We start from the raw sequence: 20,519 nt of genomic DNA, 5'->3' as shown, positions 1-20,519 counted from the left end.
CTTTTATGTCAATAAAGCAATTTGCATTCTATTGAAAAGACACTAAATATGTTGGTTTCAGAGACCTGTAAACTAGAGATTCCAAGTAAGTATGTTGCATCTTTGTGATTAAGTGGCACTTACATGGTTTGGAAAGTCAGCCTTCAGTTCAGCAATGCTTTTACACCAATATGCTGCTGTTTTCTCGCTGATGAGTTCAATGTTTAGAAAAGAGCCTTGGCCTGGGCCATACAGAGGACCTGAAGTAGTTCCACGCACAATCCTTGGAGAAACATTGGTTACTATATCCTGCAAAACAGGAAATACTTTCAGACGGATTTTGCAAAGTGAGCTTTATGTTGTTGGTGTATATTATATAATACAAGCTAAAATGTACCAGGTGTTTTAAAAAAAATACAACTATAGAGCAGTTCTCTAAATTAGCAGATTTTCCAATTAAATTCTTTACATCAGAGGAGAAAAATGTTTTCTCTGTGTGTAAAATGGCATGATAATGATAAAGAAAACACCAATATTGTACACCTATGAAGCACCATACGAAATATTGTCCAAATAGTGCTTCTGTGTTGGGCAGAAGCCACACAAGACCTTGTGTAGAAACCAGTGTGGGCCTCAGTCATGTCCCAGCAGACATGGGAACTGTCCCCCCAAAGGTGGTCCAAGTCCATGTCCTACACTCCTGGGTGAAGCTCAAAGAGGTGCAGCTCACCAGCCTCTCTGCTGCAAAGGCACGGGTCAGGCACCAGCAAAAGTGCACCAGTACATCAAACGTCACAAACAAAACCATATGATCAAAAAAAAACACAAAACGAAAAAAACTGAAAAGAAAGATTAATATTGTAAAGTATGACATTTCTGAAGGTCAATGTGAGGTTAGCAAACAATTTTGAAACATGTAGTAAACACACAAAATGTTGACTTGTTTAGTAGTCTTAATTAAGCCACAATGTCACCAGATCTATATTAACAAAGAACTGTAAATTCTGACATTATTTAAAATGAAAGAGAAACATAGATGGCAAAATGTTCCTTTTGCCAATTTCCAATTAAAAATAATTTTGAGTAAAGGTCATTTATTTACAAACGTATCAGAATTATTTGTTTAAGTACCCCTCCTCACCATCTTGTCATTTTTAGTGAGATAACATGAACCTCTATTAGTATATAGCAATTAAGGTAAATTTACATATTTTAATTAAGAACCATCCCATATAAAACAATTAGGGTAATAGGCATACTAACTGGATTTCATAACATTTGGACGTTTTTCCAGCTAGATAGACAGGAAACCTTAATTAGCATTAATTAGCACTGATCTGCATATGTTTGATAAGGCATACCCTTGCCACAAAAGATTATTTATTCCTGAATCTGCCAAATGCTGCAGTTACAGAGGATAAAGGGACTTTTCTTCACATTGTATGTAAATTTGAGGCAATCTTAATTTGCTTATAAAGTTAATTATCATACAGTAAATATGCACTAATATTTTATATTGATACATAGTTCTATGTCCATTTACATATGTAAAAATCATACAAGTTAATCTAGCCAGTTCATCTATTTTCAGACCTATTATGTCGGAAACATGGACATCCCATTAATCCCCCATTTTCCTATTATACTATTTTCCTTTCATCACAAAACCTTCACCTCCCTCTCAGCAGTCAAGTTATATTTTCAGAAAAAAAAAAATCAGAACACTTTCTGAATTTATGCAAACCAAAACCATACAGCAAAATGCACTCCCTCGCTCCCTAAACAAATTACAAAAATTGCAATTTATTCAGAGGAACCATTTACATCAGTTTGCTCCACATTACCCTCTTGAGCATTTCAGCCCTTTTAGACTGCCCCAGAGGAGCGTGTGCTTTGGCTGCGCCCTGGAAAGGTGTTGGTGCCCGCTGGCCGTGGTGCCCTGTGAGCACACGCAGCCAGGGAGGGGCAGTCCCACCCGAGCCCTGCAGGCACAGGGCAGGTGCAGGGGGACTCACCCTGACCACCTGCCAGCAACCAGGGCTGCCTTCTCCCCTGCTCCCCAGCAGCCATGCAGCTACTGTAGCATGGCACTAAGCCTGAGCTAACAGCCTGTCCGCTGTGGGAATTATTACTCCTGGGTTTAGTGCAAATTATGATGATGTACGTGGTCTGACTTCCATTTTGCAGCTCGCTCGTGTGCATGTGTTTGCCAGATAATGCTTGGAGCCACCAATGGTCCCTCTTGTTATCTCACTATGTGCAAGCCTTGGTGTTCTTTCACTCAGTTTCATTTTACTACAGGTAAGAATTTAAAGACTGAGATATTACAGCCTAGATTATACCTCTTGCGAGGCTCCCTCAAAGCCTGTATCTGCTTCCATGTAAAAACACTCTGAATTTTTCCTTCTGCCTTGGGTCTCCAGACAACCTCTTCTCCCTTCTGAAAGGAGAGACCCTGTCTTAGACTTTATGACTGCTGCTGATGTCCCACGGCTTTGACACAGATCTCTTTCCGAGATCTCAGTTACACTCAACATCTGAGTGACAATTTCTCTCTCCAGGCTCCCACAGAGCTGAATGCACAGACTTTGCAAACTGTCTCAAAAGCAGCCATTCTTCACTTTAATGACCACAAGAGATACACAAAGCCATATGAAATAGTAAACACACATACATCTCTCTGCCTACATTTCCTCACTGTTGAATTTTCCTTGAGATTTTGTGAGATCCCCTTTGGTGCTCAGGGACCTTCCCCTCCCATTCCCCAGAAGCACAGACATCAGTTTCTTCCAATGAAGAGGAGGCTTCCACTGCCTCCCCAACGCCTCTGCATCTTAAGACCTCTCTGGTGTGTCCGTGCATCATTTTACCTTTCCTGACCAAACCATTTCTGCTTCCAAAAATCCTTCCTGGCTTTGAAATCCAAACATTACCACCTGGCTGCTTTGTCTTGATTCCTTGTGGGAGGGATATGCTGTCCTTATTTAAGATCTCATTCCTCATTTGCCCCTCCTAGTTAAGAGTAAGATGGAAAGAGTCTGTAATGACTGACACTCTGGCACTCCTCCTGTCTCTTGTTAGCACATGACAGCCCCAGGCACAGGGAGACTCACAGTTCATGGAAACAAAATGGAATTTATAACTTATGTGATGATTCAAGGAATCTGTCTATGTACATACAAAATAAAATCACACAAGTGACAGAATAGAAAATTGTCTCTTTGAGATGAGTGTGAAATACCTACCCAGAATTTGCCTTACCGACTTCTTCATCTTTTGTCTCCTGCCACGGCTATGAGAAAGCTGAACAAGGGAAGAGCTGGGCAAAGGATCTATTGGCTGGGCTTAGCCAGCTTCATGGTCCTTGGTTTTAGGAACGAATTCTACATGGTACCACAGGTTGTTCAACTTTAACAGGAAATTCTGGTGGTAGGCCAATTGCTATTGCTGGCTCCAAACCCAGCAGGTGATGGCAGAAGAGCTGAAGAAGCCCTTGAGCTCCAGTCCATGGGGTTTGTGACAAACCACCTCCTGGAGTTTTATTTGAATGCTGTCTTTTCCTCTTTGTAGGAATTGTGAGGCCAAATTCTGACACTGATAATTCATTTTCTTCTCTGAAAACCTAGTTTTTTATCTTTTATCCCAACTATGCACACAACCCTTTTATTGTTAATAAAAATTACTGTGTGCATAAAAAGCCACAACAGAACTGAAGCAAGAAGCTTGACAGGAAGCACTTCAGGGTTTGAACCTAAAAACTTGATTGGTTCTAAAGAGAGAGATCACCTGAGCAATGAGTTGGTCTGGTTCCTGCCTGCAGGTGACAGGAGAGGTCCACATACAGGAATAGAAGAAGGTCTCCAATGTCCAAAACAAACCAAGTATCTAACTCCCTCATTCAAAGGAGACAATAGATGGTCCTTGAGAAAAACAGCACAGCATTTTTATGTACTCTGAAGACCAAAGATAGAAGACTTTTAATAAGGAGAAACTAGGGAAGAACAAAGCTTATAACTTTCCACACTAAAAGACAAAGCTGTGAGGAAAAAAAAACAAACCTGAAGAAATAATTGGCAAAGACAGCAGAAACCACATAAAATTACTTTGTTTCATGGGGAAATATTGCAAGTCAATGTGGACATGGGGATTAGGGAAACTGTATTTGGTACTAGATTACAGCAAAAGAACCTGGTTTGGGGGTTAATGTAAATGAAGAGAAGCAGTGACAACAAAAAGAATCAAGGGCTGACTGTGAATCATGAATATTTCAGTTACTGAATTTCTTCCATTGCCTCAAAAGCTTATTCATTTCTCCAGGAGAGCAGAGCAGAAACAATCACACTAATCCTGCAAATATCTCTAGTCCAGGACACCACCAAAGAAAGTGGTGTTACACAGATAAAAGCACTAATATTCTGCTGCTTTTGGATTCCCTTCTCCTGCATACGACCAATTCTGGTATTCTAGTAACTTGAGACTGACTTAATTTGCATTACACATATATTTCTGTTCCTGTTGATTAATTAATTAACACACTGAAAAGATGACCCAAGGCATTGATCAGGCCCCATTTGCTCCAATAATCTCTGAACTCTGCAATCAGATCATTGAATTCTAAACTACTTAAGTCTAATGGGCTGGGAGATTTGAGACAACAGTTTAAATATAAAGCTGAGACACTCAGCAGCTTTTAGTCAGCTAAATTTATTTCAGCATGTATCAATATATCACTCCATACCTTACTAGTCATTCTGGATTTTACTTTGCTTCACATTGTCCACATTTGCAGTTGGTAATTGCCACAGATTTTTGCATTGTAAAATCTCCACCATGCTGTCTATAATGACCAATGAAAGCAGGACAGCAGGGGCATTTCAAGTTTTAGGACATCCAAAGGGTTGTTGGGCACAGAGCTAGATCATGCAATAAGTACATGCATTGCATGTTCCTCCTAAAGCAATCAGCTGAGAAATAATTCACATTGTGAATATTAACTTTGTCATCTGAGGGCATGGAAATTAATGACACATAGAAATTAATCAAACCATTCACCTCTCTCTCAGACATATTGTTTTAGGGGAACCAAGAAGACAGCTCTTCATTAACTGAGTTCACTTTTTATTTCATAATCATGTCTCCTAGAAACTAAAAAAAACAGAAAAAAGAAAAAAAGAAAAAAGTATTTGGAGAAAAATGTTTTAAGAGACCAGTTTCAAAAAAGCAGTCTCCCAAGAGTTGTGCCACCTCATGCCTATTCAGTTGATGTAGTTATACTAGGCAAATATAATAAAAGATATATAATAATATAAAAAGAACCAAGAGAATAAATCTGTATGATTTTTCATATCAAAGCTTTGATGTGTTCCTATTGATTTGCAGAGCTCAAAACATCCTTTTTCTGCACAATTTTTTTCAAAATATTTCTGCTAAAAGTACGTTGATGAACACTTGAAATAACAGGGTTGCTGTGGGGAAAAGACGGGTGAAATTAAAGAAAATTACAAAAATTGCAGTTAATGTACATGTTAAGGGGGGGATAAACAGAATATGGAGAGGAGTGGAAAGTTACAGACACAGTTATAACAGTATGGAAAATTATAGGGAGAAAATGTGGTTGCTACTCCCCAGATGGAATGCAGTCAATGTGTCCAACTTCCCACTCACAATACATGCTCCTCCCAAACATCAAAAATAGTATAAAAGTAAGTTAGAAAAGGGCAGAAGATAGGGAATACTCCATCACAACTCGGATCAGTCAGAGGGAGTCACCTTCTCCCCCACAGGGATGCCTATTGGGTAAGAACTGTATTTTTATGTACACTGATTGTCTCAGGCTAGTTTTTGTTAGGAATTAGAGCTTATCCATATACTGCTTTAAATACAATCTTGCAGCCAGATACTATGGGGCACTGACACACTAATCAAACACAAATGGTTTGAGAAAATCAACCCTTTTACATGAGAGCTGTTTAAGAGAACACCTGGCATTTTTTCATTGTGGATATGGAAAAAAAATTAATTGTAGCTTTTATTAATATATTAAGCAATTGTACAACTATTCACTCCTGAAGTACAGGTGTTCTGCAATGTAAATGGCTGCAGCACAATTAAGGTCTCAAATAAGATTTTTAGATTTTAAAAATACATTTAATCACACTGGAAGAAGTGTTAACCTGAGTTTTTCTCACTCTGAGAGACTTCTAAGACACACAGAGAACTTGCCTTGCAGTGTTGGCCCCCAAGGTCAATGAAAGTCACTTCATACTTCAAATTAAGCTTTTCTCAGCTTTAACATATGAAAGCAGATAGGAATTAGTGACCATTGTCAGTTTCTTTTCATTAATATGAGAAAAAAGATTAAACACAATGAGCAGATTACTATTTCTAACAAAGTTAATTTCTTTGACCTTCCTTTCTTCTAGGAAAGGAGGGCATTATACTTTCCAAGTGGAGTATGCATCTGTACATTCCTCAGGTTGCTGCTCATTAAATGTCAAAGTGAGAACCAAAGCAGCCACAATGGCTTCTTTGTGAAGAAGAGATCTAAATAAATACCTTACTAAGGTAATTTAAGTCCAGTATTTCAAAACAGCATACCTAAAGTTACAGCACAGTAAACTGCAATGTAAAAAACCACCTCAGATGCAAGTTCCTACCTTACCATGTTCAATACACCACCTTCTTTAAATGAATTACAAAGTAGAGTAGCTGAAGAACGCAGTTATTTAACCAAATTATGATGTGCTTTTCTCCCCAACATGTCAAAAATATATTGAAAAGGCTGAATAGACTTCAATATCTAGTATGTGTGAAATGTTTTTAGGGCTTATTTTTGAAATCCTTTAATCAACCCCCCAATATCAAGATTCAGTTTTCCCTAACTACCCTAGCTGAAGCTCCCTAGTAGAACCTTATTACAATTTCACCTCTTTGAAAGCGTAGGGAGACTTGGCCTTTTCCTGCCTAATATCACAGTAGTTAAAGCATTCTGGAAATCTGGTTCACTGCTGTTTGCACACCCTCATAGATACGAATGGCATCACAGACTTATGTCCTCGTAATTCCCTGCCAACTCTCACTCAAGGTCTTGTGATGATTTGCCTCTTCTGTGACTCAGCTGTCTAGCCAGACTGTGTCTAGTATCACCCCTTCTGGAGTTTTAACCATCCACAAAAGGCAAGTGAAACCTGAAGCAACAATACCACTGCACATAGCGCTGTTGCTGTACAACCTTTCCAACTTCTTCCTCCCCTCTCCATCACAATTCAGACATGCTCCACCCCTGCAGGGTTTCTTTTATGAGGCCCAAAGCACTGACTCGCTGTCCTGAATTTCCCCAAGTCAGAATTTTTTCCAGCTGAACTGGAAGATAAATGCACAGTGAGGAGCTCTACAAACACAAAACCATTCCAACAGTTACAAGACCTTATCTAATACAGTAGGATTTTTGCAAAACATGGGAAGATTTACTGGCTCATGGAGAAAGGCAAGTAAATTTGCTTATGATTTCTGCCCAAGGAGATTTGATGAAGTCCCTGGCTGGCACGTTCCAGTGCACAAACCACTGCTATGTTGCACACAGTGCTGCCTGTCAATTTCTAACACCTGCATTTACCATTTTTTTACTGATGGAATCGGCCAGACTTTATTCTTCCCATACAAGCACAAAACCTCATTATGTCACTTCCTCACTCTCTCCTTCTCTTTCCCTCAGTGCAGAGGCATTTTTTATAAATGAAAACCACCCGGACAGAAAAACTTATCTCTGAACATCCCACCATGCAGAAACTGCTCTAATCTCTCCACTACCAGGTATGAAAAATATAGCACCATAAAGACACTTCTTTTTTTTCATTGCTTTTGTGAATGAAGTCTATACCTAGCCCTCTTTCCTCTTCATTGCTCTCCTTTCCTTGAAGGCAGATAGTATATAATGATAATACGATGTAAAATAATTATTTTTAAGTTTCTTCAGCAAAATAAGAACTGAATTTAAAAATATATTACTCCCTCAGCCTTCCAGCATTTTTCACATTGGTGATTCAAAGCCTAACTGTTCTGATCTCTCCACTAGTACAGAACACATCTTGAAAAGGAACCTTGCTGTAACTTACAATTGTGCTTCTTCAGCTTTTACATACTGATCTTTTGTGCTATAGAGAGGAAAAGGATACCTTAAAATATTCTTATTAATATTTTGATGACTCTTTGTTCTGTGTTTGCAAAGATGAAAGTACCCCCATCTGTACTTATATTCCAGAAGTCTGGAACACAAGCAGTGCTTTAAATCTTCCTTAATATCTTACTTCATTTCTTGACTGAATCATCTGAGTTATACATACTATTTTTTTTTTTAAACAGACCATTACTTCATAAATTATTTTACAGCATTAAACCATCACATTTGTGTTTATTAAATCAATTTAACACTACAGCTTCAGCAAGTAAGCTGGCTTTCCAAATCACTAAGTTAGCACAGAAAACTGCAGCCCCATAAGGGAAAAAGCAATGTGTCAGGACTTTGGAGAAAAACTGCTGAACCACGCACATTGTGTGAAAGACAAATGACAAGTTAGAGGTTTAGTTACCACATCTTTAATGTTTTACTATACTGTCTCATTAGTGCTTTAAGATTTAACCATGAGAACGCGTGACAAACTTCAAAATTTACAGACACCGAACTTCATTTCTACCTAAGCTTTTATCACTGCTGCTTGCTCAGCACACCTTCCTTACTAATGCAATTCCCACACAGAAGGCCATCAGCACCCATAACTTGTGATGAAGACAGCAAAATCCCAAGCCCTTTAGATAATCTCACTAGATCAGTGTATTAAATTAAAAAAATTCTACTCTTTACTTTCGAATAATTGCAGAACAATCCCTTCCCCACTGTAAGTCAAATACGAACGGTTTGCTGCCCTTGCTTAAAAGAACAGCCAGCCCCCAAACTTTGTTAATTGTGACATGAAGTTTGTCTCCAAGTCGCAGTATTACAAACTTAAGCTTGCTAAAATAATAAATTAGGAGATGCAAATACAACAGAAATTAGGAGTAAAAATAGTAAAAAATAGAATAGCAACTATAATGTTTATATTAAATCTACAAATATTTTCTATTTGAGTTGTATATTTCATAAGGAAATGAAGTATTTGATCTTTGCTAACAATTACATTTGGTTAAGAGGTTTAAAAATGCCACTTTTTAACAATACAAGGCCATATTGCTTTAAAATTAAAACATTTAATTTTTTTCTTTTTAACATACTTGCTTGTTTTCTAGGCATTAGAATATAAGGGCACTTTTACTGTAATTATGAAAGATAATTTTTAAAATGTATTATGTCCTACAGCACTTTGTCTTGACAAACAATTACTAGATATCACATTCAACAAGAATACAAAAAGCAATTTCTATCACAAGGTTAAAATTAGTCTTTGAACAAAAGATGCTTTCAAAGCAAATCCAAATTCTCATCAGTTTTATATCAGTTTCTCTGTGAGACAGGGAAGTGAGGGATGGAAAGCAGAGAAAGAAAAAAAAAAACCTGAAGGACATTTTAAAAATGTCTTGCTAGCGATCAGTGTGAGCACACATTTTATCAGCTTTCTGATAAAGGTCTAAGCAGAAGGACATGATTAAATTTCTGCTGTCAAAATGTATTGTGATCAAAAACTACACCCATCAAAGGAGAAAGATGTAGAACTTGCAGTTTTTGAAAGAAAGTTGAATCTGTATGCAGACATTTGCTTTTGGATCTGGTTTTGCAGTTCAGGGTTATTGGTGGGACTGGACAATCCTAAGGGTCTTTGCCAACCTTAACGATTCCATGATTCTTGGGTCTTGGTGTTTTGATATAGTAAACTACCTAATCAATGAATGGTTGCTTTAGCTGACTGATGGGAAAAATATTCAGTAATTGCCTTAAAACATTAATTAATTTTCAGTAAGAGGTCATAAGAACAGAAAAACATGATGCAAATAATGCAATGCTAACTATTTGAGGAGAAGAGAATAAAATAAATAGAAGCACAAGGGCAAATAAAATATCTGCACTGATTGCAGCTTTTGATCTGTATCCGAAACTGGTATTTCTGTACCATGGCTTCTAAGGACCTGTGTAGATTCAAAAAGTTTGAAAATGAATGCATAATAACTGAAATATAGTACTTCAGTCTATAATGCTTACCCTTGGGACTACAGTGGATTTATATCATAAAAACTTAGCTTGCCTTAACAAATGAATTATTTTACAGACATCTAAAAATATTAGCCCATTTTCAGCTGTTAGGGAATATCACCTCTAATCAGTGATCAAAACTTGTTGTGAAGTAAATGTATTTAATTGACCAAATAAAGGAGTAGCAATTCTTAAGACTTCTTTCTAGATGAGTGCCGTTGAATGGTCCCATGAAAATTGAATGAAAAGGCACTTATAGAAGTGTGAGTCTAAGAAAATCAGTGAGGAAGCAACTTAGGTAAGACCCCTTAAAAAGAAATAAGACCTAGGAAAGAGGAGGAAGAATTACATTACATGCTTGCAGCAGCAGGTTTGAAAGTCACTAAGGGAGTCATACTTACAAGGAGAATACAAATTCTCTTCTTGTACTTTATGGGGAGGCCAAATTATATAGTTTTTTCAAACATCATCATTAGAGAAAACTCAATGTTAGTTTCTATAATATTGTTTTCTAATTGCTACACAAATTACTGTAGGAAGGTAACAGGGCAGCAGCAGTATTGAGAGGTTCCTAACAGGATGACCTAGAAGCCAAGACACACTAGACCACAGAATGAGCTCCTCTAGAAGAAAAACAGAAGAGAATTGCAGTTCATCTCACAATTCTAATGCTGCAATACTAATTGCTGCTAATTAGGCATGTAACTTCACACTGGAAAAAAGCAAAGAGGTAACTATTTATTTAAAAGACAATACTACATGGATTAAAAAAAGCTCCCGTCAACAACTCTGGACACCTGTACCAAGCTCATTTATTGCCTAATTAAATATTAACATGTCCTGATAGAATCTGTGTTATAATTTTAATTACTGTTTTCTCACAGGGAAGCCATATAATCAATGTATTTCTAGCTGTTCCTAGAGGCTGTTTTGTAAAACTCCATTAGTAAATTGTGAACTAACACTAAAATATTTTCCTCCAGATTGCTTTAAGTAAATCAAGACTATTATATTCTCCTAGGAGGAGGGAAGACTAGATGACTTCCTTCAGGGGAAAAATATATGATTTCTTCAAGAATAAAATTTTTTTAATGACAATCATATTTAAAGACTTGTTAAAATTCCTGCACAAAGAATCAACATTAGGGAGTTACAGATCACCAAAGTTATATTTAAATTTATGTATAATCCAAAATATTTTTTATTGCTGGATTGAGTATTTAGGATGAGAGCCACATTACTTCCTTCAAGCATGTATTTAAATTTTCTGCTGGGGATGAATTGCAAATACTGAGGTATGTCTTGAACCTACTTACATATTTTCTTTTTCCATTAGGATTAAGAATGCTAAATACTATAAGCATTGATTAACATTCCTGTGTATTTAGGGGTCAGAAATGCAAGAAAACAATACCAATTCTATTTGGGATGTTATTCAAATAGCTAGGTACAAAACTTTGAAAGTATCAATTCTCCAGGTAGCACTAAATAATTTCAAATTGTAAAAACAGAGGTACAGGGAAAGTGGAAGTATTTAAAGGACTATTTTCCTTTACACTCCAATGTTAATCCAACCATAGATTACTACTTTGATAACTGAGCTCTTGAACATTAACTTTGTTTTGAACATACTCCTTTTATCTTTTCTATGTAAAACTCCTCTGGAAGTCAAAGGGTCTCTTGTAAGATCAGGAATTTCAAGGCTAAGTCACATTCTCAGAGCCTGATTATACAGAGATCTGGATAATATAATCATGGGGATAAACAAACCATGAAAATATCAGCCCCTGTGCATTTTAACTCAGCACTTGAACATCTTGTGAGAGATTCAAACCAATTTTAATTCAGCACTACATTTTAGAGAGGATCTTTAAAATAGATTTTGATTTTTACTGGAGATCTCATCTACCTAAAAATTCTTTAAAAAGCCCTGGCATTTCCCTCTTTGTATTCGCTACCAGAGTAAGGACGCACATAAGAGTACTGCATGCAAACTGTTAGATTTTATGTTCACAGACATTAAAGTAGCTGAACTACTTTTCAGAACAGATTTAGGCTAAATAAAGAAAAATAAAATATTGACAACATTCTTTCAAAATTACTTTTCTATGAATCAACTTGCAAGGCATCTCAAACCTTGCACTGCAAATTTAACTATCATCCTGAATTAGTTACTATTTTTTAAATGACTAACAGGTTTTTTCTGACTCCCACCATCATGGAACAAACTCTACTGGCATATTTTGATTGATAAGGACTTCTCTGGCAAGACAGCTCATACAGAACTTGGGATAGGATGCATACATGCCAGGGGGAGCATTTGGGAATGCAAACCCTGGGTGGACCAAACTCAGGAAGGGTAGAAGCAGCATGCCCCAGTCTGTTATCAGGAGATCTGAGCTCCTCTGAGAGCACTGTGTGATCATCCATCAGTCATCATGAGGGGCACCACACATGGGCTCAATAATCTAGACAGGGATGGCTTTTTCCACTTGAGAGCTTCAAAGTGGAGATTTCCGGACTGATGGGCTGAGTCTGCTTTTCCAGCCTGAGCTCTTAATAAATAAACATTCAGTGTTTGCAGATGTTGTACCCTCTCTGACAGGCAGAAATCCATGTAGAGAAGTGCTGAAGTGTACACAGAATTTTTATGCCAAAGGACAAGCCCTGTTTCCCATCTGCTTGTGGCAGACACAGAGGCCCCATCTCAGGTCTGGTTTTCCTCTACATTCACCTGAAGTCTCCATAGCAGTCACTTAGCTAATGCTTATTAACTTTTTTAAATGCCCATGAAAAATGACATATTCTATTGGCTTTTAAAAATCCACCCTGTGGGACATAAAACAAATTTAATAAAGCAAAAAGATCAAAGCTCATTAAAATATTCTTGTAAGAACTGAAAGCAGCCATGACACATGAAAATTCCTAGCAGGACCATTCTCCTGTTTACCACCGAGGGAAAACATCATTCTAAGCTAAGCATGCCCTCTTTCATTAAATGTATACCAGGTCCCAAACCCCAGCCCTCTCTGGAGTCATGGCTCAGCTCTGTCAGTTAAGTAAATATGCTCATCAGAGGATCTAGCAGCACACACAGATGAGGCAGATATGAAGTCCATTTCCCTTGAAATCAATAGGAAGGTGGCTGTTAGACACTATAATTGAGTTAGGGTTTCATTTGGGAATCTGTGGTAAATGTTCCCACTGTTACTGTCACAGGGGTGCAAGAAAGTATCTGACAGCTGTGGCTGGATCTCTGGCACCATTAATGGCACAGCCAGCTGAGACCTGCTGCAAAAGGCTTACCTTACATGCTCAAACCTGGCATTCTAAGACTAAACCCATCCTGGGCTAGAGAGGGCAGCTTGACTGGCAGGCTCTCTGCTTATTCCAACAAAATATTGATTTAAAATTGGGCAAGGATTCAAAAGCCTTCTGATGCTTAACGAAAAAAGTCAGGGACAAAGATATTTAAGGAGGAATAAGGGGTTTAGCCCCACAAGAAGTCCTTGGTTAGGGATAATTATAGTAGTGATAAATACAATGTAGGGATTGGTTTTGCCTCCTTTTTCCTACCATGGAACCATGGAATTTAAAGCACAGGTCACTGCAAAACATCACTAAGAAATAGGATATGCACTTGCACATGCCAGATCTCAGGAGCAATCTCACTCCAAGGGCAATGAAGCCAAGTTTGCACCAGGGCCAAGGAGAGCTCCAACACCCAGTGTTACCTCACACACCCAGGAATCACCCAGATTCTCCTCAGCCCAAAGCTTATCCCCACGTATGGAGAGTCATCTATACAGCACAGCCAATGCTCACTTAATGGACAAAACAATTAAGTATTTAGGCAGGTATAGACTGCATGTTTCTGATTTTGGAGGCATTAGGGGTCTGAATTTTTACACCTCTGCTATTTTAGAAAACCTTCCCCTCGTGCAGCCAGTACAGAGCAGGGCAGACTTCTTTTCTGAACACCTAGAATAGGTTGGATAAAATTATTTTTGCACACCCCAGTACAGGAGGAACTCACATGATTTAAAAGGGATTTTCTAAACTACAATGCAAAACACTGTAGGGCAGATCCCAGGAGGATTAGCAAAATCTGGCAAATTCTTAAACTACACTCACACAAACTAGTTACTGTAGGACTGCATTGTAGTTGTAGCGTTATTTTAAGATGGAAACCAATTGGGCATTACATAAGCTCTTTATGTTATACATCTTTTCACAACTCATATTCATATATTTTAATTTTATTTAAGCATATATGCCATATATATGCATATTTGCAAAAATAAATTGCATAATAACTTAATTTGCATAATCCATACTTTAGTGTTGCATAATCCATACTTTAGTGAAGTTTTTTTTTTTAGTTTTGGTACTCTTTAACCCATAGCCTCCTTAAGGAAGAAACCTGTTTAAAATCTGATTCACACCATAATTCTGTGATAGTGTCATTAGTGTATTAAGTCTTCTTAACCAGGCCCATTCCTGCAATAATTTAATTTTCACAGTTCCCATCAACTCCAATACTCATTCCAATATGGCTTCACCGACAGATCCGAGCCTTATTGAAGTAATACTTTTTGACTTTTTTTTTCTGTGACTAGAAGGGTTCTGAGAATGGCTAATTTCCTAAACATTGTACATGTACAACCACCAACTCAGTCCTTTGTGAAAGAACATGAGTTCTTTAAAAGTGTCTTCTCTTTCACTACAGCCATTCTGTTCTGCAGCAATGTAACAAATTATTTGTGAAAATACATGCACCTACTTCTTATTTATACATATGGATTTATACCATGAATTCACCTTGTTTTAATTATGCATCATTGCCTAGTGATGCATAATACAGGATGCCTAGATACAGGAAACAGACTTCTACCCCACTTGATTGTGAAAACTAGCATCTCAAAAATTTTTTTCTTTTTAAAGTGAAGATAAGTTACTGCATTAAAAATAATTGAGGTATTTTTTGTCAGATGATTGGACACTGAATACACATAAGAAATCACCAAGAGCATTGTGTGCTGGTCTACGTGCTAACCTTGAGCTGCAGTTTATCTACTGCCTGCAATTCAGGAGACAATAAGGTATTTTACCCAATCAGCTGATCAGCTGAAGAACTCAAAAGACTGAAATGGCTTTGAAATACACAGCCTTTTAGATATCAAATTACCTTTGGAACCCTCTACCCAGAAGTAACTCAAACAAAATCCATTTGAAATACTGCTTCAATATTCAAAAAAATCAATAATTTAAACCACAGGTTGAACATTTTTACTGCTTCCACAGCAGAGTGTCGTTTTTTGAAATGAAAATGCTAACGGCACCAAAGGGGAAAGCTCCGGCCAGCCGAGATGTGTGTGTGCAGGCAGGGATTGGCTGGAAATGCTGCCTTGCTTTTCCTCCCCCAGTTACGTTTACATAAGATCTCTTAAAATAAACAACTCTCATTTCCACCACTTGGAAAAAATATGTTTTTCTTTGTTGCACTTGATGTTTCTGTCCCTGAGAGCTGGGCAATATCAAGACACTTCACTGTAAACACACGTTCTGAATGCAAATACTTCATCCTCAATTATGCTATTAAGTCATATTATTTTGTATGTAACAGGCACTAGCACTGTGGTTTTGAATATCAGCAAGTACACTGTGAACTCTTGACTAATAGACAGAAAAGCAGGAATATGGGTGATGCTGTATTTCAACATTTACAGTAGGAGCAGGAAGCAGTTCAGAGCATGCTGCAAAAGTCAAACAGGTATGGATATTCCACTGCCCATGACACCTGCTCATTTAGGGAGAGAAATGGCTGGCTGGAAAAAGATTTCTTAAAAGACCGGGAATACACATATGGAAGAGACCTAGTAGGAATGTGAATGCTTGAACAGGCTAGACATGGAGGATGTTGGACACAGAATCAAGTCTCTCCTCTGCATAAGTTTAACCATCAGGTATATTTTTAGCAGAGTTTGAAATATGTTACCCTCTAGAAACTGTTATTTTTTTATCATTTAAAATCTCATTAAATCCTTGCACTCTCTGGAACGATTTTTTAAAATTTTGTTAAAGGAGGAATGCAAGAAACACAAAACACAGCACCCAAAAAGCAATTAAATAAATATCACAAGAGAGAGCTTATGTATCTGGAGGTATATAACTCCCAACACACAGTATGAACAATTTCAGTTAGGGTAACAAAGTATCACTTTTAGTATTGTAAAGAGGGGCATAAGAAAGAAGTCATGAGATTGATGGTCCTTGGTCTATCATTTTAGTACTTTACTCTCAGATATATTCTTACTCTCTGACACATTTTTAGAGCCTTCTCTAACCACAGTGTTAAAATAGAAATGAAAATGTAAATTATGTTATGAGAGTAAAGTTGCTCAAGTAAAAAAATATGTATTTATGTACAGACATTATTATTGTGAAGTGAAAATTAAATTTGAATTTCTGTTTCTAGAAAAAAGAAATTGTTATATACTATTATGAATGTTCTGGCTGATAGACTTGTTCAAGTTTAACCAAGACAAATGCAGATTTTTAGCCTAGAATAAAAAATGATGAAAATATAACTATTTAAGAAATAGACACTCAAAAATATATACTCCAAAAATTTGGACATGGATTCCAATATTCTGTTCTTCTTAAAGGCACAAAAAAATTCTGGATATCAAACAAAAAAAATCCATTAATGTCAAGAGAGAAATTCATCTGAGTTTGAATATACCCAGAATACAGGAACATAAGATTTTGCTTATTTATGTGTTTGAGACCTGTGTTACCTCCACGTGAAATCACCTATTTCAGGTAATCCTGTCAGTCTTTAAAATATACCTCCTACACAAGAGCAGCAATCAACTGACCTTCTGAGAACACTGTTCTTGGCAGCAGTATAAACTTAAACAGAATAATAAAAAAACAGTAGCAACGAGAAACCCAATATTCATCCTCTCCTCAATTCTTGCAAAGATAGGGAGGAAAACTAAGCTCAAGTTTGTGCTGGAGTTAAGGGATTTGGGCTCTTACAGACCACCCTGGGCAGAAGCTCCAAACACGTGCAACAAGTGGGTTCTATAAACTGCCAGCATCTCCTTCTGCTCCATGCCAGCACACCCAAACCAGGCAGTACAGGCTGGGGGCAGTTCTGATTCCCTTGGCAGAATTCAAGCCATGAAGTTCATCACCACTGACAATATTTGGATAGATTTAAGACCCAGTCCAATATAGCATGGGCTGGCAGTAGGTTAATCTTGAAATACAAAGCATGGATACTCATGGCAAAGCTTGTGTTCAGAAAATAAAAGGGATGTAGGCTTCTGGCTCTTATCTGCTGTTGCAGCTACTGCCTGGAATGGAACTACATCCCTCAGCCAGAAGGACTGATAATTCTCTTGCTGTAGCCTCTGGATGTTTCCTCTAATGATCCCAACAGCACTCCTATCTTGTCTGGATTGACTTTTGCTCAGCATGCTTTCAACCATGCCCCAGTCTCCCACAAACACTTGAACAATGCAATCAGCTGCTCCAGCTAAATCAGCTGAGAGTTATAAAGCTGAGTTTTGACATATTGAAAACACTTCAATCAATGTCACTTTACTAAACCTTCTCTATGGCTTGATATACAGATTAAATAAAAGGGTGCAAACAGGAACCCTCCTGCACTGCACAGGGAGAGAACCATCCCAGGCAATAAAGCTGAACACAACACTGACACTGCACCGACACTGCGCTCCTCTCGCTCCATTGTTTAAGCATGAGGCTTGACAACAGACCAGGAAGATGTTTTGGGACAGATTGCATCAGGGACATTTGGGAAATGTTTCCAATTTCTATAGATTCCATAGACATATAAGAGAGACCAACAACTGCATATGAAAAAGATTGGTAGGTTTAAAACAAATTATTTCTAAAATAGGTTGGCTGCTGATGCTGTTTAACAGCAGCATTGTTGCCATACAATTTTTGTTACAGGCTGTCATGTTGCAACAGGGCTTTACACTCATACATTTACTATACCATGTGAATTACTAGAAACATGCTTTTTTATGTTTGTGTGATTTATTAAAGCATAAATCATAATAGTATGTGCCAGAAATTCCTTTTGAAGGATATAATAAGGTAACAATTATCCTCTGAACTCCTTTCTTTGTCTTCAGAGAATAAAATGCATTAGAACATATCCATTTGCTGCCCCATGACAGAAAATGAAAGCAACTGTGATGGTTGCACTGTATGCTTTCAGCTCCTGCAGTTGGCTGGTGAAGTGAGCTTTGTTCCTGAATATGCTGTCAGACACAAAACAACAGTTTTGCCAGTACTTTTAAAGAATAAACCTTAAAAACAGTAAGACAAAATTAATTGAAGATGTTTGTTTTCACATATGTGCAGACGGATGTGGAAAAATCCTACATATAAATATTAAATGTAAATTTAAAGTATAAAGAAAATTATGTACACAAGGCCTCCCTGTATGGTTTTGACTTGAATCAATGTACTTCACCTTTTTCGTTTTATGCAACAAGTCACAGGATCTGATTCAGGGGAATTGTAGCATTTTCTTCTGTGGAAATATACACAGAGTAGCAACATTACAAGTATTGATAAATTCCCCTCAGAGAAGGTTTAAGGCCTTTTAGATTAGCCTGTGAATGTTTGGAGTTGTGTTTTTGATGAATGACACAGTGAGAATGTTCTTAATGTACCGTGATTTTACCCAATTATTTTTGAAGGAAAAATCATAAACTAACATTCACTACATAGAAGGTGCTACATAAAGGTATTATTAACTGCAGGTAAGTAGAAGCAGCAAGATCACAGGATAAAATTTGCTTTATTAATTTAAAGAAAGTATAATTTAATCTGTCAAATTTTGATTGTTTTAAAATACTATTTCTATGGAAGAAGAAACATATGTGTAGTTTAAATTTAAAAGAAAAAAAATAAAACCAAGTTTCAGTAGCAATCTAGAATTCAGCTATTTTTTTCTTCTTCTTCCAGAAAGACACTGTGTCCAAACCACATACCCCAAATGCTTAGGAGGAAAATGATGTGGACCTCTGAAACAAATGTGATTTCCAGGAATCAAAGTGGATATTAGGTTTCACTTTGCTCAAGTGACATCAAAACATTCTTAACAAGTAAGTACCTATATATATATACACACCTTCTTTGGTTTAGCTCACGATGTACAAAGAGCTATATTGTTCACAGATTTTGCAGATGCTAACTCAAAATTAAATCATAATCTCATGTGAAGACCCAATCATGTGTTGTGCAATCCTGATTCTGCAGGATATTTACCTTTGTAATGAACCTCAAGTAAGTCCACATACCATGTCATTTTACCGAATGGAAAATTTAAGTCACAACAAGGTCATGCTTGGCTGAATTTGATGTCTGTACTTCTGTACTGCCCAGGTTCTCTCTGCTTAATATTCCTGACCATTTCCATTGGCTATGGGTCACAATCTGGAATCTAGATTTTCATTAGCTTTCGTATTATAGTTTATGCTATATTATAGCATATTATAGCTATGCGCAGTGTACACATATTTTACTCAGAGCACCATTATGACCTGTTCATACTCTGTCACATTTAGGGGCAGACACAATGCCCCTAAAGTGCATTCAGAATCCCACACATGATAGTTATGATGGCTGGCAAGCATCCTTATTAACAACCATACTTTTTCAACAACAACATATATACAGCAGTTCCCTGGAAACAGGATCATTTTAGGACTCCACTAAATAGATCACAATACCATAATTACTGCCATGGTCAAATCAAACAGTTTGGTGAAGTTCTGTACACGAGAATTTTGATACCCTGTGTTTATCTAAAGTTAAAACTGACTAAAATAAAAGAGCACATGTCACTGCTTTTCTAATATTACATGCTTAAGCCTTATTTTATTTACAGCTTCCAGCAGCTCTCAGCTCGATGCTGGTTGTGCTGGCTGCCACGTAGCTGGAGAAGGCTAACAAACCCCTGCGTGTTCACATGACAACCTTTGTGCAAACGCATCCTTATTCTGTCATCTACTGGCAGCGCGCTCCCCGCCATGGGCTCTGCCAGTCCTTACCAGTTTGCCAATTACACAAGCTGCTTCCCAGACATCAGACAAAAATTCCATAAGACTGCTGTGCGAGCGTACCCTAATTAACCATCAGCTTAATTAGACAATTTACTGTGTAATTAGCAGGCAATTAGTCAACACCTCTCAGATCTTATTGACTGCTGTGACAGCCTTCCTTAGTCTACACATTCCCATACGCTTCCACGACCATGATCCCAGCCCTATCCTGTACAACAGCAACCCTTGCAAGGGAAGGGAAATCA

General features: G+C 37.4%; 1 protein-coding gene across 2 annotated transcripts in view; it reads right to left on the bottom strand.

Moving 5' to 3' along the window:
* Positions 1-20,519, bottom strand: part of DPYD (dihydropyrimidine dehydrogenase) — a 338,172-nt gene that overhangs the window by 125,464 nt on the left and 192,189 nt on the right. For both annotated transcript variants that reach the window (XM_059478500.1, XM_059478498.1), the window contains exon 14: positions 124-288. In XM_059478500.1, coding sequence (XP_059334483.1) covers positions 124-288 — 165 coding nt within the window. The remainder of the gene's footprint in view (positions 1-123; positions 289-20,519) is intronic.

The sequence above is a fragment of the Ammospiza nelsoni genome, chromosome 9, assembly GCF_027579445.1.
Source record: "Ammospiza nelsoni isolate bAmmNel1 chromosome 9, bAmmNel1.pri, whole genome shotgun sequence".
Lineage (NCBI taxonomy): Eukaryota > Metazoa > Chordata > Aves > Passeriformes > Passerellidae > Ammospiza > Ammospiza nelsoni.
Note: the sequence above shows the minus strand (reverse complement) of the source record. Positions and strands in the feature narration are given on the sequence as shown.